This window comes from Bombina bombina, chromosome 4, assembly GCF_027579735.1.
Source record: "Bombina bombina isolate aBomBom1 chromosome 4, aBomBom1.pri, whole genome shotgun sequence".
NCBI classification, from domain to species: domain Eukaryota; kingdom Metazoa; phylum Chordata; class Amphibia; order Anura; family Bombinatoridae; genus Bombina; species Bombina bombina.
This window is the reverse complement of record NC_069502.1, coordinates 854,603,762-854,627,171: the sequence shown is the minus strand read 5'-3', so window position 1 is coordinate 854,627,171 and position 23,410 is coordinate 854,603,762. Positions and strand designations below refer to the sequence as shown.

Genomic DNA, 23,410 nt, shown 5'->3' with positions numbered 1-23,410 from the left:
ATTTCTGAGTAAAATGAGTTTTGTGATGGCTAATAAGATGTGATTTCCAAGTAAAATATTTCCCACAGTCAGAACAAGAAAATGCTTTCTCACCTGTGTGAATTTTCTGATGATCAATAAGATATGATTTCCGAGTAAAATATTTCCCACAGTCAGAACATGAAAATTCTTTCTCTCCTTTGTGAATTTTCTGATGCCTAATAAGATCTGATTTCTGAGTAAAACATTTCCCACAGTCAGAACATGAAAATTCTTTCTCTCCTGTGTGAATTTTCTGATGCCTAATAAGATCTGATTTCTGAGTAAAACATTTCCCACAGTCAGAACATGAAAATTCTCTCTCTCCTGTGTGAATTTTCTGATGCCTAATAAGATCTGATTTCTGAGTAAAACATTTCCCACAGTCAGAACATAAAAATCCCTTTTCATCTGTGTGAATTTTCTGATGCTTAATAAGATTTGATTTCTGAGTAAAACATTTCCCACAGTCAGAACAAGAAAATGCTTTCTCTCCTGTGTGAATTCTCTGATGAACAATTAGATGTGATTTTTGAGTAAAATATTTCCCACAGTCAGAACATAAAAATCCCTTTTCACCTGTGTGAAATTTCTGATGCTTAATAAGATTTGATTTCTGAGTAAAACATTTCCCACAGTCAGAACAAGAAAATGCTTTCTCTCCTGTGTGAATTCTCTGATGAACAATTAGATGTGATTTCTGAGTAAAATATTTCCCACAGTCAGAACAAGAAAATGCTTTCTCACCTGTGTGAATTTTCTGATGATCAATAAGATATGATTTCTGAGTAAAATATTTCCCACAGTCAGAACATGAAAATTCTTTCTCTCCTTTGTGAATTTTCTGATGCCTAATAAGATCTGATTTGTGAGTAAAACATTTCCCACAGTCAGAACATGAAAATTCTTTCTCTCCTGTGTGAATTTTCTGATGCCTGATAAGATCTGATTTCTGAGTAAAACATTTCCCACAGTCAGAACATAAAAATCCCTTTTCATCTGTGTGAAATTTCTGATGCTTAATAAGATTTGATTTCTGAGTAAAACATTTCCCACAGTCAGAGCAAGAAAATGCTTTCTCTCCTGTGTGAATTCTCTGATGAACAATTAGATGTGATTTCTGAGTAAAATATTTCCCACAGTAAGAACATAAAAATCCTTTTTCTCCTGTATGAATTTTCTGATGAACATCAAGATTTGTTTTATGGTTAAAACATTCCCCACATATAGAACAGGACAATAGCTTTTCTCCTGTATGAATTTTAAGATGTTTAAGAAGATGTGATTTCTTAAGAAAACTTTTCCCACATTCAGAACATACATTTCCCAAGTGGCTTCTTTGATTTTGAAGAAGATGTAAAGAAGCAACTGCACTCTGATCATGACTTGGATTATTGCAGTTTGTGAATTCACCTGTCAATAAGAAACACAATGGGAGTATTGTTATTAATTATATAATTATTTAATAATGAGATCATATAAACGGTTCTGATTTAGTCGGTCCCCTACACTTTTAGAAGACACTGTGACCACTAGACCTTTTCACAGCTTCTATGCTAAGGCTTAAGGGCAGTTTACTTTACATTAGGGACTATTTCTAAGAATTCACATTTAGTCAAAGACCAAACTAAATAGAAATTAATGTTTTTCTACCTAATGTATCTAGTACTTTTAAAATTGGGTTCACAGAAACTTTTAGTAATACAGTTATTTCAGCCCATAAACCAATCTTTATAACTACAGCTTGTGTGCTTGTAGTTAAAAGAAAGATGACTCTAGAACAACAAAAACAAAGAAAATGGCCCCAGGTGGTGTAGTATATCTAAGCAATATATAAATGCTTTAACAGAGAGAAGAATTTAATTCATGTGTTAACTACACCTTCTGGAATAATCAGCAGCTCCCCAGCCAAATGTGTTACTCATGCAATTCTGTTATACCATATAGATGATGAGGATTATTTAGCTGAAAAGGCTTAAAGACCCCAATATAGCTAAACCAAAAGCATATCAACTTGTGACAAATCTCCAAAATAACATCAAACCACACAGTTAATGAGTTTACTTAAAGATTATTAAGAGCATTTCCCTCACTGGAAAGAGGGTTAAGTTTAAAAGTGCTTTAATATGAAACATGAGTGCTTATTGTTTATGTGTGCAAAACATTCAGTTTAATTGTTTAAGAATGTTGCATTTATGCCATATTTTATTTACTTGTAATGAAGCCCAGATTATCACTTTATATAAAAACTAATATATACTGTAATATGTAAAATAAACTATATTAGTGAACATACACATCACACACGTACACTCACCTGTGCCCTGTGTGCGTGTGTGATGTGTATGTTCACTAATATGTACACACACCTGTGCCCAGTTTCCCACAGACCCGCCACACACACGCACCTGTGACGTTTCCCACAGGCACATCTCACACGTACACTCAACTGTGCCATGCAACCCTCAGATTTTGCACACATACACTATCTGTGCCCTGTTTCCAACAGACATGCACACATATGTGCCCTACATCCATCTCAAGTGTCACACACACACACACACACTCACTCACATTTGCCCTGATTTCCTCAGACATGTCACACACGTACACTCACATGTGCCTGCCCTACTTCCCAAAGACATGTCACACACGTACACTCACCTGTGCCCTACATGTCACACACAAACACTCACCTGTTCCTTTTCCCACAGACTTGTCACAGTTACACTCACCTGTGCGATGCATCCCTCTCAAGTGTCACACACAGCTTCTCTTAAATATTTAACACACCTATACTCACACATGCCCTGCTTTCCTCAGACATGTCACACACGTACACTCACATGTGCCCTGCTTTCCTTAGATATGTCATAAATTTACCTATCCCCTCCTTCCCACAGACATGTCACACACTTACACTCACATGTGCCCTGCATCCCTCTCACGTGTCACACATATACACTAATGGGTGCAATGATTGAGAGGCGCTAAAAGCGAATGTGGTTCTGTTCTTTCTTATATTATGTTGTATATGGAATAATTTCCATTGGTTGAAATTAACACTTAATATATGTCTCCTATATTATTAATTAACTATTGTTATATATCATTGATTGCTAAAAGTTAATATATATCTGTATACCTGTATCGTTCTTTATATATGATAAAGTGTTAGATTTTATGCAACTGTATAGTATTGTTCTTTATATATGCTAAAAATTGATAACAGAGACATAAATATACAGAAGGAATATATAAGGAAATATTTACTAATGATATTCATGTATCTATTACTATTTTTTTAGTCTTAGTATACATATATAATCAATAACGTCAGAAGAAAAGTATACAGGTATACAGATATATTAACCTTTAGCAATCAATGATATATAACAATAGTTAATTAATAATATAGGAGACATATATCAAGTGTTAATTTCAACCAATGGGAATTATTCCATATACAACATAATATAAAGAAAGAACAGAACCACATTAGCTTTTAGCACTTCTCAATCATTGCACCCTTGTTATAAACACATTACAGTTATTGGGAGTATTAACTGTTTTCTTTGAGGAGCTTTGTGGATATCCATAATCCACCTAAGACAATCCCAACAATATATTTTTCTACACATATACACTCACCTGTGCCCTGCATCCCTCTATTGTGTCACACATATACACTCACCTGTGCCCTGCATCCCTCTATTGTGTCACACATATACACTCACCTGTGCCCTGCATCCCTCTATTGTGTCACACATATACACTCACCTGTGCCCTGCATTCCTCTATTGTGTCACACATATACACTCACCTGTGCCCTGCATCCCTCTAATGTGTCACACATATACACTCACCTGTGCCCTGCATCCCTCTAATGTGTCACACATATACACTCACCTGTGCCCTGCATCCCTCTAATGTGTCACACATATACACTCACCTGTGCCCTGCATCCCTCTATTGTGTCACACATATACACTCACCTGCGCCCTGCATCCCTCTATTGTGTCACACATATACACTCACCTGTGCCCTGCATCCCTCTATTGTGTCACACATATACACTCACCTGTGCCCTGCATCCCTCTATTGTGTCACACATATACACTCATCTGTGCCCTGCATCCCTCTATTGTCTCACACATATACACTCACCTGTGCCCTGCATCCCTCTAATGTGTCACACATATACACTCACCTGTGCCCTGCATCCCTCTAATGTGTCACACATATACACTCACCTGTGCCCTGCATCCCTCTATTGTGTCACACATATACACTCACCTGTGCCCTGCATCCCTCTATTGTGTCACACATATACACTCACCTGTGCCCTGCATCCCTCTATTGTCTCACACATATACACTCACCTGTGCCCTGCATCCCTCTAATGTGTCACACATATACACTCACCTGTGCCCTGCATCCCTCTATTGTGTCACACATATACACTCACCTGTGCCCTGCATCCCTCTATTGTCTCACACATATACACTCACCTGTGCCCTGCATCCCTCTAATGTGTCACACATATACACTCACCTGTGCCCTGCATCCCTTTACTGTGTCACACATATACACTCACCTGTGCCCTGCATCCCTCTAACTTAGCAGCTTGCCTCTGTACTTCACACTAATTTATAGTCTCACTTTATGAACTCTCTGTAGCTCTGCTGTTTTATTACTTAAAAATGCAGTGGTCCCTCTCTCCCATCCCCCCTTTATGTGTGTGTATGTCTCTCTCTCTATCTAGCCATCTCTCTCCTTATGTGTTGTTCTCCCCCATGATCTCTTTCTCTCTCTGTCTCTCTTCCTCCCCATCTGACTCTCTCATCCCTTATGTGTCTCTCTAACCCTCTGTGTGTGATTGTGTCTCTCTAACCCGCTGTGTGTGATTGTGTCTCTCTCTCTCTTTCTCTCTAACCTTCTGTTTATGATTGTGTCTCTCTTTCTCTCTCTCTAACCCTCTGTGTGTGATTGTATCTCTTTCTCTCTCTCTCTCTCTAACCCTCTGTGTTCGATTGCGTCTCTCCCTCTCTTTCTCTCTCTCTAACCCTCTGTGTGTGATTGTGTCTCTCTCTCCCTAACCCTCTGTGTGTGATTGTGTGTCTCTCTCTCTTTCTCTAACCCTCTGTGTGTGATTGTGTCTCTCTCTCTTTCTCTCTCTCTAACCCTCTGTGTGTGATTGTGTGTGTCTCTCTCTCTAACCCTCTGTGCATGATTGTGTTTCTTTCTCTCTCTCTAACCCTCTGTGTGTGATTCTCTCTCTCTCTAACCTTCTGTGTATGATTGTGTCTCTCTCTCTTTCTCTTTAACCCTCTGTGTGTGATTGTGTCTCTCTCTCTTTCTCTAACCCTATGTGTGTGATTGTGTCTCTCTTTCTCTCTCTCTAACCCTCTGTGTGTGATTGTGTCTCTCTCCCTCTCTCGCTCTCTAATCCTCTGTGTGTGATTGTGTCTCTTTCTCTCTCTCTCTAACCCTCTGTGTGTGATTGTTTCTCTTTCTGTCTCTCTAACCCTCTGTGTGTGATTGTGTCTCTCTCTCTTTCTCTCTCTCTCTAACCCTCTGTGTGTGATTGTGTTTCTCTTTCTCTCTCTCTAACCCTCTGTGTGTGATTGTATCTCTCTCTCTTTCTCTCTCTCTGTAACCCTCTGTGTGTGATTGTGTCTCTCTTTCTCTCTCTCTCTAACCCTCTGTGTGTGATTGGGTCTCTCTCTCTCTCTAACCCTCTGTGTGTGATTGTGTGTCTCTCTCTCTAACCCTCTGTGTGTGATTGTGTCTCTCTCTCTCTCTAACCCTCTGTGTGCGACTGTGTCTCTCTCTCTCTTTCTCTCTCTCTCTAACCCTCTGTGTGTGACTGTGTGTCTCTCTCTCTCTTTCTCTAACCCTCTGTGTGTGATTGTGTCTCTCTCTTTCTCTCTCTCACTCTAACCCTCTGTGTGTGATTGTGTCTCTCTCTTTCTCTCTAACCCTCTGTGTGTGATTGTGTCTCTCTCTAACCCTCTGTGTGTGATTGTCTCTCTCTCTCTCTCTCTAACCCTCTGTGTATGATTGTGTCTCTCTCTAACCCTCTTTGTGTGATTGTGTCTCTCTTTCTATCTCTCTAACCCTCTGTGATTGTGTCTCTCTTTCTCTAACCCTCTGTATGTGATTGTGTGTCTCTCTCTTTCTCTAACCCTCTGTGTGTGATTGTGTCTCTCTCTCTCTTTATTTCTCTCTCTCTATCCCTCTGTGTGTGATTGTGTCTCTCTCTTTCTCTAACCCTCTGTGTGTGATTGTGTCTCTCTTTCTCTCTCTCTCTAACCCTCTGTGTGTGATTGTGTCTCTCTCTCTCTCTCTAACCCTCTGTGTGTGATTGTGTCTCTCTCTCTCTTTCTCTCTAACCCTCTGTGTCTCTCCCCCCCCCTGTCTCTCTCTCCCTCTCCCCCTGAGTGCTTTTCTGTGTTTCTGTCTACCTTTTATTTATTTAATTAATGAATTAGTAGTGCCATCTGATGGTGTGGCTTTATTTAAAGGGGTGGGGTCAAGCGCCCCACCATCTTTAAATTTCACCAGCCGCCACTGGATCAAGACATTTTTATATTTACTGAATAATGAAAGAATCTATAAGCATAATTTGCAGCATTAAAGTAAGAAGTATGTTTTAAACATATTTTAATGGGCATGGATTTCAAGATCTCATAATCAGAGCAAGCATTGTGTTATCTGGCAAGAGTTTCTGTTACAATCCTTTTAGACTAAAATCAGATGTTTACTAAGTTGATCAGTTTTCCAAGACACCATTTAAAGGGACATGAAACCCATATGAAACCCATATGCAATTTTAAATAACTTTCCAATTTACATCTAATATCTAATTTTCTTCATTCTTTTGATATCCTTTGTTCAAAATCATATCTAAATATGCTCAGTAGCTGCTGATTGGTGGCTGCACATAGATACCTCATGTGATTGGCTCACCCATGTGCATTGCTATTTCTTCAACAAAGGATATCTAAAGAATGAAGGTGTATCCTAGCCACTGCCTCACCAGCCTCTGACGGCACCGCACGTCATTGATATACATTCACCTGTGCCCTGCATCCCTCTATTGTGTCACACATATACATTCACCTGTGCCCTGCATCCCTCTATTGTGTCACACATATACATTCACCTGTGCCCTGCATCCCTCTATTGTGTCACACATATACATTCACCTGTGCCCTGCATCCCTCTATTATGTCACACATATACACTCACCTGTGCCCTGCATCCCTCTATGTCACACATATACACTCACCTGTGCCCTGCATCCCTCTATTGTGTCACACATATACACTCACCTGTGCCCTGCATCCCTCTTATGTGTCACACATATACACTCACCTGCGCCCTGCATCCCTCTATTGTGTCCCACATATACATTCACCTGTGCCCTGCATCCCTCTATTGTGTCACACATATACATTCACCTGTGCCCTGCATCCCTCTATTGTGTCCCACATATACATTCACCTGTGCCCTGCATCCCTCAATTATGTCACACATATACACTCACCTGTGCCCTGCATCCCTCTATTGTGTCACACATATACATTCACCTGTGCCCTGCATCCCTCTATTGTGTCACACATATACACTCACCTGTGCCCTGCATCCCTCTAATGTGTCACACATATACACTCACCTGCGCCCTGCATCCCTCTATTGTGTCACACATATAAACTCACCTGTGCCCTGCATCCCTCTATTGTGTCACACATATACATTCACCTGTGCCCTGCATCCCTCTATTGTGTCACACATATACATTCACCTGTGCCCTGCATCCCTCTATTGTGTCACACATATATATTCACCTGTGCCCTGCATCCCTCTATTATGTCACACATATGCACTCACCTGTGCCCTGCATCCCACTTATGTGTCACACATATACACTCACCTGCACCCTGCATCCCTCTATTGTGTCCCACATATACATTCACCTGTGCCCTGCATCCCTCTATTGTGTCACACATATACATTCACCTGTGAGTGCATTGCTATTTCTTCAACAAAGGATATCTAAAGAATGAAGGTGTATCCTAGCCACTGCCTCACCAGCCTCTGACAGCACCGCACGTCATTGATATACATTCACCTGTGCCCTGCATCCCTCTATTGTGTGACACATATACATTCACCTTTGCCCTGCATCCCTCTATTGTGTGACACATATACATTCACCTGTGCCCTGCATCCCTCTATTGTGTGACACATATACATTCACCTGTGCCCTGCATCCCTCTATTGTGTGACACATATACATTCACCTGTGCCCTGCATCCCTCTATTATGTCACACATATACACTCACCTGTGCCCTGCATCCCTCTATTATGTCACACATATACACTCACCTGTGCCCTGCATCCCTCTATTGTGTCACACATATACACTCACCTGTGCCCTGCATCCCTCTTATGTGTCCCACATATACACTCACCTGCACCCTGCATCCCTCTATTGTGTCCCACATATACACTCACCTGCACCCTGCATCCCTCTATTGTGTCCCACATATACATTCACCTGCGCCCTGCATCCCTCTATTGTGTCACACATATACATTCACCTGTGCCCTGCATCCCTCTATTGTGTCACACATATACATTCACCTGTGCCCTGCATCCCTCTATTGTGTCACACATATACATTCACCTGTGCCCTGCATCCCTCTATTATGTCACACATATACACTCACCTGTGCCCTGCATCCCTCTATTGTGTCACACATATACATTCACCTGTGCCCTGCATCCCTCTATAGTGTCACACATATACACTCACCTGCGCCCTGCATCCCTCTAATGTGTCACACATATACACTCACCTGCGCCCTGCATCCCTCTATTGTGTCTCACATATAAACTCACCTGCGCCCTGCATCCCTCTATTGTGTCACACATATACATTCACCTGTGCCCTGCATCCCTCTATTGTGTCACACATATACATTCACCTGTGCCCTGCATCCCTCTATTGTGTCACACATATACATTCACCTGTGCCCTGCATCCCTCTATTGTGTCACACATATACATTCACCTGTGCCCTGCATCCCTCTATTGTGCCACACATATACATTCACCTGTGCCCTGCATCCCTCTATTGTGTCACACATATACACTCACCTGTGCCCTGCATCCCTCTATTGTGTCACACATATACACTCACCTGTGCCCTGCATCCCTCTATTGTGTCACACATATACACTCACCTGTGCCCTGCATCCCTCTATTGTGTCACACATATACATTCACCTGTGCCCTGCATCCCTCTATTGTGTCACACATATACACTCACCTGTGCCCTGCATCCCTCTATTGTGTCACACATATACACTCACCTGTGCCCTGCATCCCTCTATTGTGTCACACATATACACTCACCTGTGCCCTGCATCCCTCTATTGTGTCACACATATACACTCACCTGTGCCCTGCATCCCTCTATTGTGTCACACATATACACTCACCTGTGTCCTGCATCCCTCTATTGTGTCACACATATACACTCACCTGTGCCCTGCATCCCTCTAATGTGTAACACATATACACTCACCTGTGCCCTCCTTTCCACAGACATGTCACACACATATACACTTACCTGTGCCCTGCATCCCTCTCATGTGTCACACATATACACTCACCTATGCCCTGCATCTCTCAGACACGTCACACACATACACCTACCTGTACTTATATTGTCACATATTTCCTGCTCTGCAGCTTCTGTTATATTTCTTTGCCACTGATCTTCTGTTTGTTCCGTGTTACATGAAATCTTAGCATCATTTTCACCTGAAGAAAAAAAAAAAAGAATAAATAAATCACTCTTTACAATTTCTGTAGTATCTTTTTAAAAAATAGTTGAAAACAAAATGTGAAATTTTTTATAATTGAAGGTAAATACGCCTGAGCCTACATCAGTAGCAGTCACATCAGTAAGAAACATTCCATGTAATGACATCAGCACAACAGTAAACAGTATTATAGGGTTTTGTGAAAATAAAACCCATTCTCCATTGCTTATTAAAATCTCACTATAGACCATTCAATTATCTTAATTATTTTCTTTCATGATTTGGATAGAACATACCATTTAAAAAAACTTTCCAATTTACTTCTATTAGCAAATTTGCTTCATTATCTTTTAATCCTTTGCTGAAGGAACAGCACTGCACTACTGGCAGCTAGATGAACACATCTAGTTAGCCAATCACAACAGACAAATGTGTGCAGACACCAATCAGCAGCTAGCTCCCACTAGTGTAGGATATGTGCATATTCCTTTTCAACAAGAGATACCAAAAGAACGAAGCACATTTGAAAATAGAAGTGAATAATTAAAAAGGATCTTAAAATGGTATGCTCTATCTGAATCATGCAAGTTTAATTTGGAGACAGCCAACGATCCATGCACCCAGACAGCAGGCAGCGGCCAATAAAGAGCCCCCAAGCAGGCAGGAGAATAAATGCAGAATTTATTGCTCCACAGCAAAAACAATCACAGCTGTGACACAAGTAATGACATATATTGAAAAAGACAGGCAGCTAAGGTCAAACGCGCTTCATATGTTACAACATAACTTTCTCAATGACCATATAATCACCCATAATACACTGCTAACTTTTATACACTGGATAAAACTCCTCCCATATACTAATGGTCAAATTACAATGTTATGAGTAATTAAGCAGATGAATATGGGTGATTTAAAGGGATATGTAATGATGCACTACAAACACATCATTACAATAATATTCGTATATTGTATATTTATATAAAGAGGAAATACAACAACATTATATTCTCATATGTATTTCTAATACAGTGAATTAAACAATATTCCTACGGAAACAAAAAAAAACATAGTACATATGTCAATTTCCCCACCATCATATTTTACTGAGTGTTATTGTGTGCAAACTAAAATCCAAGATTTAAAGTGACAGCGAGATTTATTATTGATCTACAAAAAGTTTAACATCCCATTCTGAATTCAAGCCTGTAGGCATTCTAGTATCCAGCTGAAATATCCAGAAAACGTCTCTTTTACTGAGAATTACTCCTCTTTTACCACCTCTGGGATGTCTGGGAATCAGCTGGATACCCTGGAATGTCAACAGGGAACTATCAGAGCTGTGCTCTCTCCTGAAATGCAGGGAAATGGGAGTAGTGGACTCCGGGTCTTCAATTGAACGTAAATGTTCTGAAAAGCGATCCTTTAGGGCCTGTGTAATTTGGCCTATATACTGCCTATAGCACCCCCTACAGGCCAGAAGATGAATTACATAACATGAGTTGCAAGTTGTATGTTCCTGTATCTGAAAACTTTTCTTATTTGTAGTTGACACAAAACTAGTACCAAAAGAAGCATAAGAACAAGATTTACACCTCCTGCTCCAACACTTAAAAAACCCAGGTTTAATAGATAGCCAATTTTCCTTTTTTGCCTGCTGCCTGCTGTCTGGGTGCATCGATCGTTGGCTGTCTTTGATTTGTTGATGCGGTGGTGGAACGCTCCGTTTATTGCACCAGTACCACGCCGACAGTGGTGTACACGTCATTGTGAGGTCAAGAGGGGGTGTTTTCCTTAGGCGAAGATCACTGCGGTTTGCCGCTACTACCACACTGTGAGTGTCAGAGAAATTCCCTGAAGTTTGTTTGTATCAAGTTTAATTTGGACTTTCCTATCCCTTTAACTGCTGAGCTATTTCATACCCTTGTGCTGAAGCGTTTTTCAGTCTTTTGCTTCAATTATATTTAGAATTCAGCCCTACATAAGTTATATCACAATAACCACAAATAACAGGTGAGTTTTCATATATGTGTTTCATTGGGCTGTGAGTAGTAGAACTAAAAGGGAGACACATCACACACATACACTTACCTGTGCCCTGTCTCGCAGAGACATGTAACACAGGTAAGTGCACTCACCTGTGCCTGGTTTCCTTCAGACACATGTACACTCACCTGTGTCCTGCGTCCCTTACATGTCACACATGTACACTAACCTGTGCTATGTGTCCCTCAGACACGTGACACACGTACACTAACCTGTGCCATGTGTCTCTCAGACATGTGACACGCGTACACTCACCTGTGCCCTGTATCCCTCAGACACATCACACACGTACACTCACCTGTGCCCTGTATCCCTCAGACACATCACACACGTACACTCACCTGTGCCCTGTATCCCTCAGACACATCACACACGTACACTCACCTGTACCCTGTGGCCCTCAGACATGTGACACACGTACACTCACCTGTATCCTGTGTCCCTTACATGTCACACACGTACACTCACCTGTGCCCTGTATCCCTCAGACACATCACACACGTACACTCACCTGTGCCCTGTGACCCTCAGACACGTGACACACGTACACTCACCTGTATCCTGTGTCCCTTACATGTCACACATGTACACTCACCTGTGCCCTGTGACCCTCAGACACGTCCCACACACACAATCAACGGTACTTATATTGTCACATATTTCCTGCTCTGCAGCTTATATTTATATTTCTTAGACACTGATCGTCTGTTTGTTCCATATTATATGAAATCTTAGCATCATTTTCAACTGAAATAAAAATAAAATAAGATCACTAGCAGTGACATCTGGAATAAATTCCATGTAGTGACAGCATATCATAAGTACAGCACGTGCCATGTAGTAAAGCAAGTTAGATGGGATTTAGTGACTTTACTAGTTGCAAATACACACCCATTGTAGCCAATCAGAATCCCCATGTTTTGTGTATTACACAGTTTTTGGGGGGGGAGTTTTTAGAGTTTTTAACGTAGAATCCATTCTTTTTTTTTTTTTTTTATTAAACCTCATATATCCTTTGCAAATGCACTGATATCACAGTAACACCCCTTATACCTGACATGGGGACAATAAAGAACTAGCATTCCAACAGCCCCTGTACCTGACATGGGAACAATACAGCACTTGTATTTCAACATCCTCTATAACTGATATGGGAACAATACAGGACTATTAAACCAAAAGTCCCTACACCTGATATATAGACAATCCAGTAATAGAATTCAAACAGCCCCTATACTTGATGGGGACTTATATTACTAGTAGGGCTCTGTGATATGGGAAAAAATTAATATCGCGATTTTGACCGTAAAATATCACAATTGTGATTTTAATCGTGATTTTTTTTTAAATAACTGTTAAACATACATTTCTCAATAATAAATGCATTAAACTGTACAGAATCTTAAAGTACATATTTCTCATTGTTCAATACAGGCTGAGAGCATTAAAATACAAACAACAAAACTAGTTTAAATGAAATTAGCTGTAGGTACCTCTTGGTACTTAAAGAAAGCTATAACGTACTCCTTTTATTTATTGTATGTGTACACTTTTTAAAAAAATATTAACTCAAAAAAAAACAAAAATCAGATAAAGCTTAACACATACATAATACAGTATATATATATATATATATATATATATATATATATATTTTTATATATACACGCACACAATCACATATATATATATATATATATATGTGTTTGTGTGTGTGTGTGTGTATATATATATATATATATATATATATATATATATATATAACATAATTTATGTAAGAACTTACCTGATAAATTCATTTCTTTCATATTAGCAAGAGTCCATGAGCTAGTGACGTATGGGATATACATTCCTACCAGGAGGGGCAAAGTTTCCCAAACCTCAAAATGCCTATAAATACACCCCTCACCACACCCACAAATCAGTTTAACGTATAGCCAAGAAGTGGGGTGATAAGAAAAAAGTGCGAAAGCATAAAAAATAAGGAATTGGAATAATTGTGCTTTATACAAAAAAATCATAACCACCACAAAAAAGGGTGGGCCTCATGGACTCTTGCTAATATGAAAGAAATGAATTTATCAGGTAAGTTCTTACATAAATTATGTTTTCTTTCATGTAATTAGCAAGAGTCCATGAGCTAGTGACGTATGGGATAATGACTACCCAAGATGTGGATCTTCCAACGCAAGAGTCACTAGAGAGGGAGGGATAAAATAAAGACAGCCAATTCCGCTGAAAAAAATCCACACCCAAAATAAAGTTTAAATCTTATAATGAAAAAAACTGAAATTATAAGCAGAAGAATCAAACTGAAACAGCTGCCTGAAGTACTTTTCTACCAAAAACTGCTTCAGAAGAAGAAAACACATCAAAATGGTAGAATTTAGTAAAAGTATGCAAAGAAGACCAAGTGGCTGCTTTGCAAATCTGATCAACTGAAGCTTCATTCCTATACGCCCAGGAAGTAGAAACTGACCTAGTAGAATGAGCTATAATCCTTTGAGGCGGAGTTTTACCCGACTCGACATAGGCATGATGAAACAAAGATTTTAACCAAGATGCCAAAGAAATGGCAGAAGCCTCCTGACCTTTCCTAGAACCGGAAAAGATAACAAATAGACTAGAAGTCTTTCGGAAATCCTTAGTAGCTTCAACATAATATTTCAAAGCTCTAACTACATCCAAAGAATGCAACGACTTTTCCTTAGAATTCTTAGGATTAGGACACAATGAAGGAACCACAATTTCTCTACTAATGTTGTTAGAATTCACAACGTTAGGTAAAAATTTAAAAGAAGTTCGCAACACCGCCTTATCCTGATGAAAAATCAGAAAAGGAGACTCACAAGAAAGAGCAGATAATTCAGAAACTCTTCTAGCAGAAGAGATGGCCAAAAGAAACAAAACTTTCCAAGAAAGTAATTAATGTCCAGCGAATGCATAGGTTCAAACGGAGGAGCTTGAAGAGCCCCCAGAACCAAATTCAAACTCCAAGGAGGAGAAATTGACTTAATAACAGGTTTTATACGAGCCAAAGCCTGTACAAAATAATGAATATCAGGAAGACTAGCGATCTTTCTGTGAAAAAGAACAGAAAGAGCAGAGATTTGACCTTTCAAGGAACTTGCAGACAAACCTTATCCAAACCAACCTGAAGAAACTGTAAAATTCTAGGAATTCTAAAAGAATGCCAAGAAAAATGATGAGAAAAACACCAAGAAATGTAAATCTTCTAGACTCGATAATATATCTTCCTAGATACAGTTTTACGAGCCTGAAACATAGTATGAATAGTAGTATGAAACCTCTATGACTGAGAATCAAGCATTCAATCTCCATACCTTCAAATTTAAGGATTTGAGAACCTGATGGAAAAAAGGACCTTGCGATAGAAGGTCTGGTCTTAACGGAAGAGTCCACGGTTGGCAAGTGGCCATCCGGACAAGATCCGCATACCAAAACCTGAGGCCATGCTGGAGCCACCAGCAGAATAAACGAACGTTCCATTAGAATCTTGGAAAAAGAACTATAGTCGGAAAGATATAAGCAGGATGATACTTCCAAGGAAGTGACAATGCATCCACTGCTTCCGCCTGAGGATCCCTGGATCTGGACAGATACCTGGGAAGCTTCTTGTTTAGATGAGAAGCCATCAGATCTATTTCTGGAAGTCCCCATATTTGAACAATCTGAAGAAATACCTCTGGGTGAAGAAACCATTCGCCCGGATGTAGCGTTTGGCGACTGAGATAATCCGCTTCCCAATTGTCTAAACCTGGGAAATGAACCGCAGAAATTAGACAGGAGCTGGATTCCGCCCACACAAGTATTCGAGAGACTTCTTTCATAGCCAGAGGATTGTGAGTTCCTCCTTGATGATTGACATATGCCACGGTTGTGACATCGTCCGTCTAGAAACAAATGAACGACTCTCTCTTTAGAAGAGGCCACGACTGAAGAGCTCTGAAAATTGCACGGAGTTCCAAAAATGTTGATTGGTAATCTCACCTCCTGAGATTCCCAAACCCCTTGTGCTGTCAGAAACCCCCATACAGCTCCCCAACCTGTCAGACTTGCATCTGTTGAGATCACAGTCTAGGTTGGAAGAACAAAAGAAGCCCCCTGAACTGTCCACCACGTCAGAGAGTGTCGAACAATCGGTTTTAAAGATATTAATTGAGATATATTTGTATAATCCCTGCACCACTGGTTCAGCATACAGAGCTGAAGAGGTCGCATGTGAAAACGAGCAAAGGGGATCGCGTCCAATGCAGCAGTCATAAGACCTAGAATTTCCATGCATAAGGCTACCAAAGGGAAAGATTGAGACTGAAGGTTTCGATAAGCTGAAACTAATTTCAGACGCCTCTTGTCCGTCAGACAGAATCAAGAACACTGAATCTATCAGGAAACCTAAAAAGGTTACCCTTGTCTGAGGAATCAAACGAACTTTTTGGTAAATTGATCCTCCAACCATGTTCTTGAAGAAACAACACTTATAAAAGACTGAAAAGGTTCTTTCTAGTGAAAATGAGCAAAGGGAATTGAATCCAATGCTGTGGCCATAAGACCTAAAACTTCTATGCATATATAGCAACTGAAGGAAATAATAGAGACTAAAGGTACCAATAGACGGAACCCATAACATTATCCCTTGTCTGATAGAGACAAGGACAGTGACACAAACTATCAGGAAACCTAAAAAAGGTGACCCTTGTGTGAGGAATCAAGAGCTTTTGAAAAGAAGATCCTCTAACTATGTCCTGAAGAGTAAGTGAATCATATGAGATTCCGCATCCTCAGAAAATAATCTGAATGAAAACAGAAAAATGAAAATATGCATTTATTGTATCTAATGAAAACAAATAATGCTATCAACGACCATAAAAAGGCAAAATAGTTTGAATAAAACTCCAAACCCCGGTTCCTCAAAAGGAACTGGAAGAAATAACCTAGAAGATTCCAGGTCTGAGCAGCGCTTGGACCCCATGGGTGCCCAGCCATGCTTCAACAGTACCCAAAATATATAGGACAGAAACACAGTTAAAGAAAGTGTTAGCCTTACTGGAATAAAATCAAAGAAATTTCAAAGAAGCCTTAACCTGCCCCTTACCAGCCAAGCTGGAATACGGCACGTACATCGCAAAATTAGGGAGCTGATTTCGAACTCCAAATATAGACATGTTACTTGGGAAAGAACTCAGGAATTCGTTCCTTAATAAGAACAACCAAACCAGTATAAGCTTAAAGTTTTAGTCTTAGAACTCAACCTTGAAGCCCAGAGTAACAGTTAAGAATTGAATCCAATTATAAAACAAATAATTGATTATCTTAGAACAAAAGAAATATGGATTTTTTTTTATTTTTTTATTTAAAAATCACAAAATTCTTCTAGCTAAAAAAGCTAAAGACATAGATTAACCCTCATTTGCGAAAATATTCAATAAAAAGAAGACACAAATGAAATTGTTAGCATGATAGTCCAGATTAAAGGACCAGCCAATACAGTGGACTTGCATAATCAATAAATGCAAAACAACAAGACAAATGCAACAGCACCTAGTCTAGTAAATGTTGTCCCTTTAACAATGCTAAAATAAATCATAATCTGATACTTGATCTTAAAGTAAACAGAGAAAATGAAGCAATTGCAATATCCAAATAAATCACAGGACCAAGAAAGTACCTGAAACTAAATAATTTTCCATAAATAAGATACAACTATCTAAAGGAAAATAAATACTATTTTGCTATAGGAACAATAGCATAATAAGCAGAATTAGAGATAGCCCCAATAAATTGGAGAACCCTCCAAATTGAGTTTAACTGCTGGCAAAGAATATAGTTTAAAACCTTTAAAGAAGGAATAAAAGAAAATTCTCAGCCTATTCTATTCCCTAGTATAGGGAATTGGAAAGAAAACCTCTGAAAACACAGAAGAAATAAATAGGCAGAAATAATGTCAGCTAGTCTTAAAGAACTAGTTACCTTAATATCCAAAATAATCAACACCTTTTCAACAAAGAACAAATGTACTTTAATAATAGAAAAATAATAAAAAAGTAGATTTGTTAGTGTCAATATCCGATGAAGAAAATTTCTGAAAGAGAAAAAAACATCATCAGAGAAGGATAAATCAGTATGTTGTTGGTCATTTGAAACTTCAATAATTAAAAAAGAAGTGAAAAAGACCTAAACATTTTATTAGAAGGCACGAAGTCAGACAAAGCCTTTAACATAGAATCAGAAAAATATTTCTTATAAGTCTTCTAAATATTTCTTGTAAGAAAAGAAAATATATAAAGCATAAATACTAATGGAATTCGCATGTAAAAGTATAACATAACTTATTACAAACCATAGCTAAAGATAAACATTTATAACATTTAAAATAAATGAACTTAGCTTTGGTAGAACTGAAACTCAGTTAAGCGTTTTTCCAGAAGTGGCTTCCGATTCAGAGTCCATCTGAGACATCTTGCAATATGTAATAGAAAAAACAACATATAAAGCAAAATTGATCAAATTCCTTAAATGACAGTTTCAGGAATGGGAAAAAAATGCCAATGAACAAGCTTCTAGCAACCAGAAGCAATAAATAATGAGACTTAAATATTGTGGAGACAACAATGACGCTCAAATTTTTTAGCGCCAAAAAAGCTGCCCACATTATTTGGCGCCTAAATGCTTTTGGCGCCAAGAATGGCGCCACATCCGGTAACGCCGACATTTTTTGGCGCAACTGCCGGCAACACGTATGACGCCGGAAATGACAAGAAAATTTTTGCGCCAAGAAAGTCCGCGCCAAGAATGACGCAATAAAATGAAGCATTTTCAGCCCCCGCGAGCCTAACAGCCCACAGGAAAAAAAGTCAAATTTTAAGGTAAGAAAAAATTGAATTATTCATATGCATTATCCCAAATATGAAACTGACTGTCTGAAAATAAGAAACGTTGAACATCCTGAATCAAGGCAAATAAATGTTTAAACACATATATTTAGAACTTTATATAAAAGTGCCCAACCATAGCTTAGAGTGTCACAGAAAATAAGACTTACTTACCCTAGGACACTCATCTACATGTAGTAGAAAGCCAAACCAGTACTGAAACGAGAATCAGTAGAGGTAATGGTATATATAAGAGTATATCGTCGATCTGAAAAGGGAGGTAAGAGATGAATCTCTACGACCGATAACAGAGAACCTATGAAATAGACCCCGTAGAAGGAGATCATTGAATTCAAACAGGCAATACTCTCTTCACATCCCTCTGACATTCACTGCACGCTGAGAGGAAAACAGGGCTCCAACCTGCTGAGGAGCGCATATCAACGTAGAATCTAGCACAAACTTACTTCACCACCTCCACAGGAGGCAAAGTTTGTAAAACTGATTTGTGGGTGTGGTGAGGGGTGTATTTATAGGCATTTTGAGGTTTGGGAAACTTTGCCCCTCCTGGTAGGAATGTATATCCCATACGTCACTAGCTCATGGACTCTTGCTAATTACATGAAAGAAATATATATATATATTTTAATATTTTTTTCCCTTCTTTTTCTAAACATTTTATCTTGATGGATAAAGAGCTCTGCTCCTGTCCAGGAATCCAATACAGGCATATAGCAGTAGGGGTGGGGGGCTGCTCCTTTCAGAAATGCTGTGCCTTGCTGATATCAAATACATTGTAGATGCAGTTAACCCAGCAGCTAGCAAGCAGAGGGGGACTGCAGTTTTAGCCTTTTTGGCAGCCGTGGGGTTAACTGCATCTGCTATGTATTTGAGACTTTCTCAGAGAGCAGGAGGTTGTGTGGGAGGTTCCATAATGATTACATACCCTAAGTTTCAGACTGCAGACGACTATAGGGGGAAATAAAAGTAAGTGGCTTAACCTCCTCTTCACTCTTTTGCGTGGGCTTTGCTTTTAGATATAGATTGATCGGCTGCTACTGGTATCACAAACAGAACTTGTTTGTAGAAAGTGAAAGTAAAACCAGCCATTTCACAAATGTGTGCTAAAAACAACCACTAGATGGAGATGGTTTTCAAGAAATCGCATACAAAGCAATGCAGTACAGCTACATCTGAGGATTTTTTTTAATCACCCAAATCACCAGTATTCAAGCAGACCCTATACCTGACATGGGGACAATCCAGCACTAGTAGTCCCACAATCCCATGTCAGGGGACAATACAGCATAGTATTCCAATAGCACCTATACCTGATTATTACAGCACTAGTATTCCAACAGTTCCTATGCCTGACATGAGGACAATATAGCACTAGTTTTATAACTGCCTCTATACCTGACATGCGGACAATAAAGCACTAGTATTTCAATAGCCTCTGGAAACATGCACAGAAACACTACACAAGCTCCTACACAAACACCCACAGAGTCAAATCCTAATTACTTTATACAAACATACAATATTACAGAAAGGTTCATGGACTTCCTTATTAAATGTATTGTAAAATAAATGTGCCACCAATGGGCCGCATCCCTGTATCAGCACGTGTGTGTCCATGTGAACAGCTAATTACAACACACAAGTAGACTGTGTACACTATTGCAAACGCATACAATTTCTATGGTCATCATTGTTGCCACTTCTCACCTGGGTAAGTATCACTAATATTGCATTTTTGCAGATGTGTATTGTGCTCTTTACATCTGTTTGGTTGGTTCTGTGTTTAATGCTGTGGCTTCTTGGCAGAGTAGAATGTCCCTTTTAAAATGTTCTATTTAAAAATAAATAATATGAGCATGCTTCCCTTATGGTCTTTCACATCCTTTAACTCACAATATACAGACAGAACAAACAGATGAGTAGCTTAAAAAATAACAGAGGTGTGGGATTAATTTTATGCAACCAGTGTATCCGCAACTGATTATGTCACAATGATTATACTCTGGCAGATATAAATGACAGCAGCTGTATAGGGTCTTCCTGCTTGGTGTCATTATATGATCAGGGCTGATATAACCAAACACTAGAAATGTGACAGCAGGTGAGTACCAGGCTATATTGTACTGTGACACTCCGTGTGTGATTGAGGTGACACCCTGACTAGTGATATAATGTACAGTACTTACAGACAACAAACTACAAAAGCCAGACAATACTTCATAAAAAGAAGACACATCACGCATGCGCACTTACCTGCACTGCAGCTGTAACACATTTCCTGCCTTGGAACTTCCAGGTGACACATTACATTCAGATCTTCGGTTTTAACATCTATGTCTTAAATGTCATATCAGAACATTTAGGGCCAGATTACAAGTGGAGCACTAAATATCGTTTTTGCAAAAGCGATATTTGCACTCCACTGAGTGATACCAGTGCACACTAATGTGCACTGGTATTACAAGCTGAGCACAATGGGTTTCACGAGATCGCACTTCCATAGGCTCCAGTGGGAGCCCCGTTCTCATGGCGTGAGATACAGCTTGAGAACCTAGTGCAGCGAAGGGGGCAAGTTGTGTAGCGACGGCAGCAAATTGTAAATTTATATGTCTTTTTTGTATTTTGGGGGCATTTGGTGGACATTTATTAAAATTAACCAGAGATCCGAACTCTGGTTAATTTTATAAGCACTAATTGCTACCGCAAGCTTGCGGTAACAATAACCAACCATTTGTAATGTCTGATTATTTATCGCGCGCCCACAAATATTAGTGTTCCATTTCTGATCTAGCCCTTAATGCAGACAATATTTCATGGTTTAGGATTTTATATTACCCTAAAAGCAATTAATCTTTAACACAGTAATGGGTACTATAATTTCCATTCACCTTATACAGAGCATATTGAAATTCATCGATAACATAACCAATGTTCCCTCTAAGGTGCGCGGTAGCGCGGCCGTGCACCTTCCCTCTCTGTGTAGCGCAGGCAAAACACAGAAGGAATGTAGAAAGTTTTTTTTAATTCTATCACTGCTAGCCTTCAGGAAAACACAGCTGCAAGACGTTTGACAGAGGCACTGTTAAAAGGTCCCTCCGGTGTAGAACAGCTTAATCTGTTTCCTGTGCTACACTGAGGGGGAGGACCTAAGCTGACTGACAGCTGTGTGCATAAATCACACAGTGCTGTCAGAGACCAGAGAGATCAAATACAGATCATAACGGAGGGCAGCAGGAAATAAGCATTTCCAGTGACTCGATAGAAAGAATGTCAGTGGAAGAAGTGCAGCCCTCCCTCCTCCGTACAGCAGAGCATACACTGAAGGCAGCCGAGTAGGTGAGGGTTGGAGATTTTCCTCACATGCCTTAAGTTACCAAGTTGGCATGATGGTAGCTTTTGCTGCAGGTTATCACAGTTTTAGAGGCAAATATTACTTATTCTTCTTCTGTGTTAACATGTTAGCCTTTATAGGCATTTTTTAAAACGTTTTACTGTTAACACATTAGCATTCATCTGAGATTTCTATAGGATCTCCCTGTTGTGTGATACAGCACTGTAAAATAGTTTTTTTCTTTCTTCATCAATATTTCAGTGCAACATTTCAGTCAAACTTATAACATAGAAGTAAAGTTAAAAATAAATGCTTTTGCATGTACATACATAGACAGGCTGCTGGTGACATTCCTTTCATTTACTTAACAGAAATAATGCATATGCATAGGAATACATTTGAGTACACAGTCAAACCTTGCTATATGTGATGCTATACTAGGGCATAATACCATAAATATATAATTTCTACTGGCAAGTGTATAAAAAAAAAGGGAAATAATTATTTTAAAAGGGACATTCCAGTCAAAATTAAAATGTGCATTAGTTTATTTTAATTTTGAATAGAAGCATTTTTCCTATTTACCTGCCAGTGGAAGATTGTGACAATTAGAGGTTAATCAAAAACATACACAGGGTCATGAAATAGTTCACGATGCTCACACAACTTAGTCTAGCAATAGAAGAAGCTTTTTTGTCTTTTTTCCAATCCAGGATTCTTTTAACAAAAACAAACAAACATGCTAATCATTATTTAACCCCCCGGCTACCAGAGAGGATTGCAGCGTATTCATATACAATGCACTGTAGCCCTTTTTGGCAGATGTGGAGTTAAATTATGCTCACAAGGTGGTCTAGGCATCTGAGGAGGTTATGCAGGAGACTGAAGCTTGTCTGTGTCACAAGCTGACAGTTTTGATATACAGTTTGAGCAATATCTGTAGTACTGTGTAATGCTATTGCTGCTTTTACATGAGGGTCTATTGGGTCTATTTAATCAGTATTGCTTAGGTGTGTGTGTGTGTATATATATATATATATATATATATATATATATATATATATATATATATATGTGTGTGTGTGTGTGTGTGTGTGTGTGTGTGTATGTTCAATGCCGCACACAAGCTGTATCAAGCCCGCACACAGAAAAAACATAATTTATGTAAGAACTTACCTGATAAATTCATTTCTTTCATATTAGCAAGAGTCCATGAGCTAGTGACATATGGGATATACATTCCTACCAGGAGGGGCAAAGT

The 23,410-nt window shown here is 39.2% G+C and overlaps 2 protein-coding genes across 2 annotated transcripts in view; one reads left to right on the top strand and one right to left on the bottom strand.

Moving 5' to 3' along the window:
• Positions 1-23,410, bottom strand: part of LOC128657290 (zinc finger protein 585A-like) — a 267,903-nt gene that overhangs the window by 7,070 nt on the left and 237,423 nt on the right. Inside the window, exons 9-10 of the mRNA XM_053711576.1 lie at positions 9,749-9,856; positions 94-1,431 (exon numbers count right to left, since the gene is read on the bottom strand). Of these exons, the coding sequence (XP_053567551.1) occupies positions 94-1,431; positions 9,749-9,856 (1,446 nt within the window). The remainder of the gene's footprint in view (positions 1-93; positions 1,432-9,748; positions 9,857-23,410) is intronic.
• Positions 1-23,410, top strand: part of LOC128657292 (gastrula zinc finger protein XlCGF26.1-like) — a 486,783-nt gene that overhangs the window by 231,061 nt on the left and 232,312 nt on the right. The window lies entirely within an intron of this gene.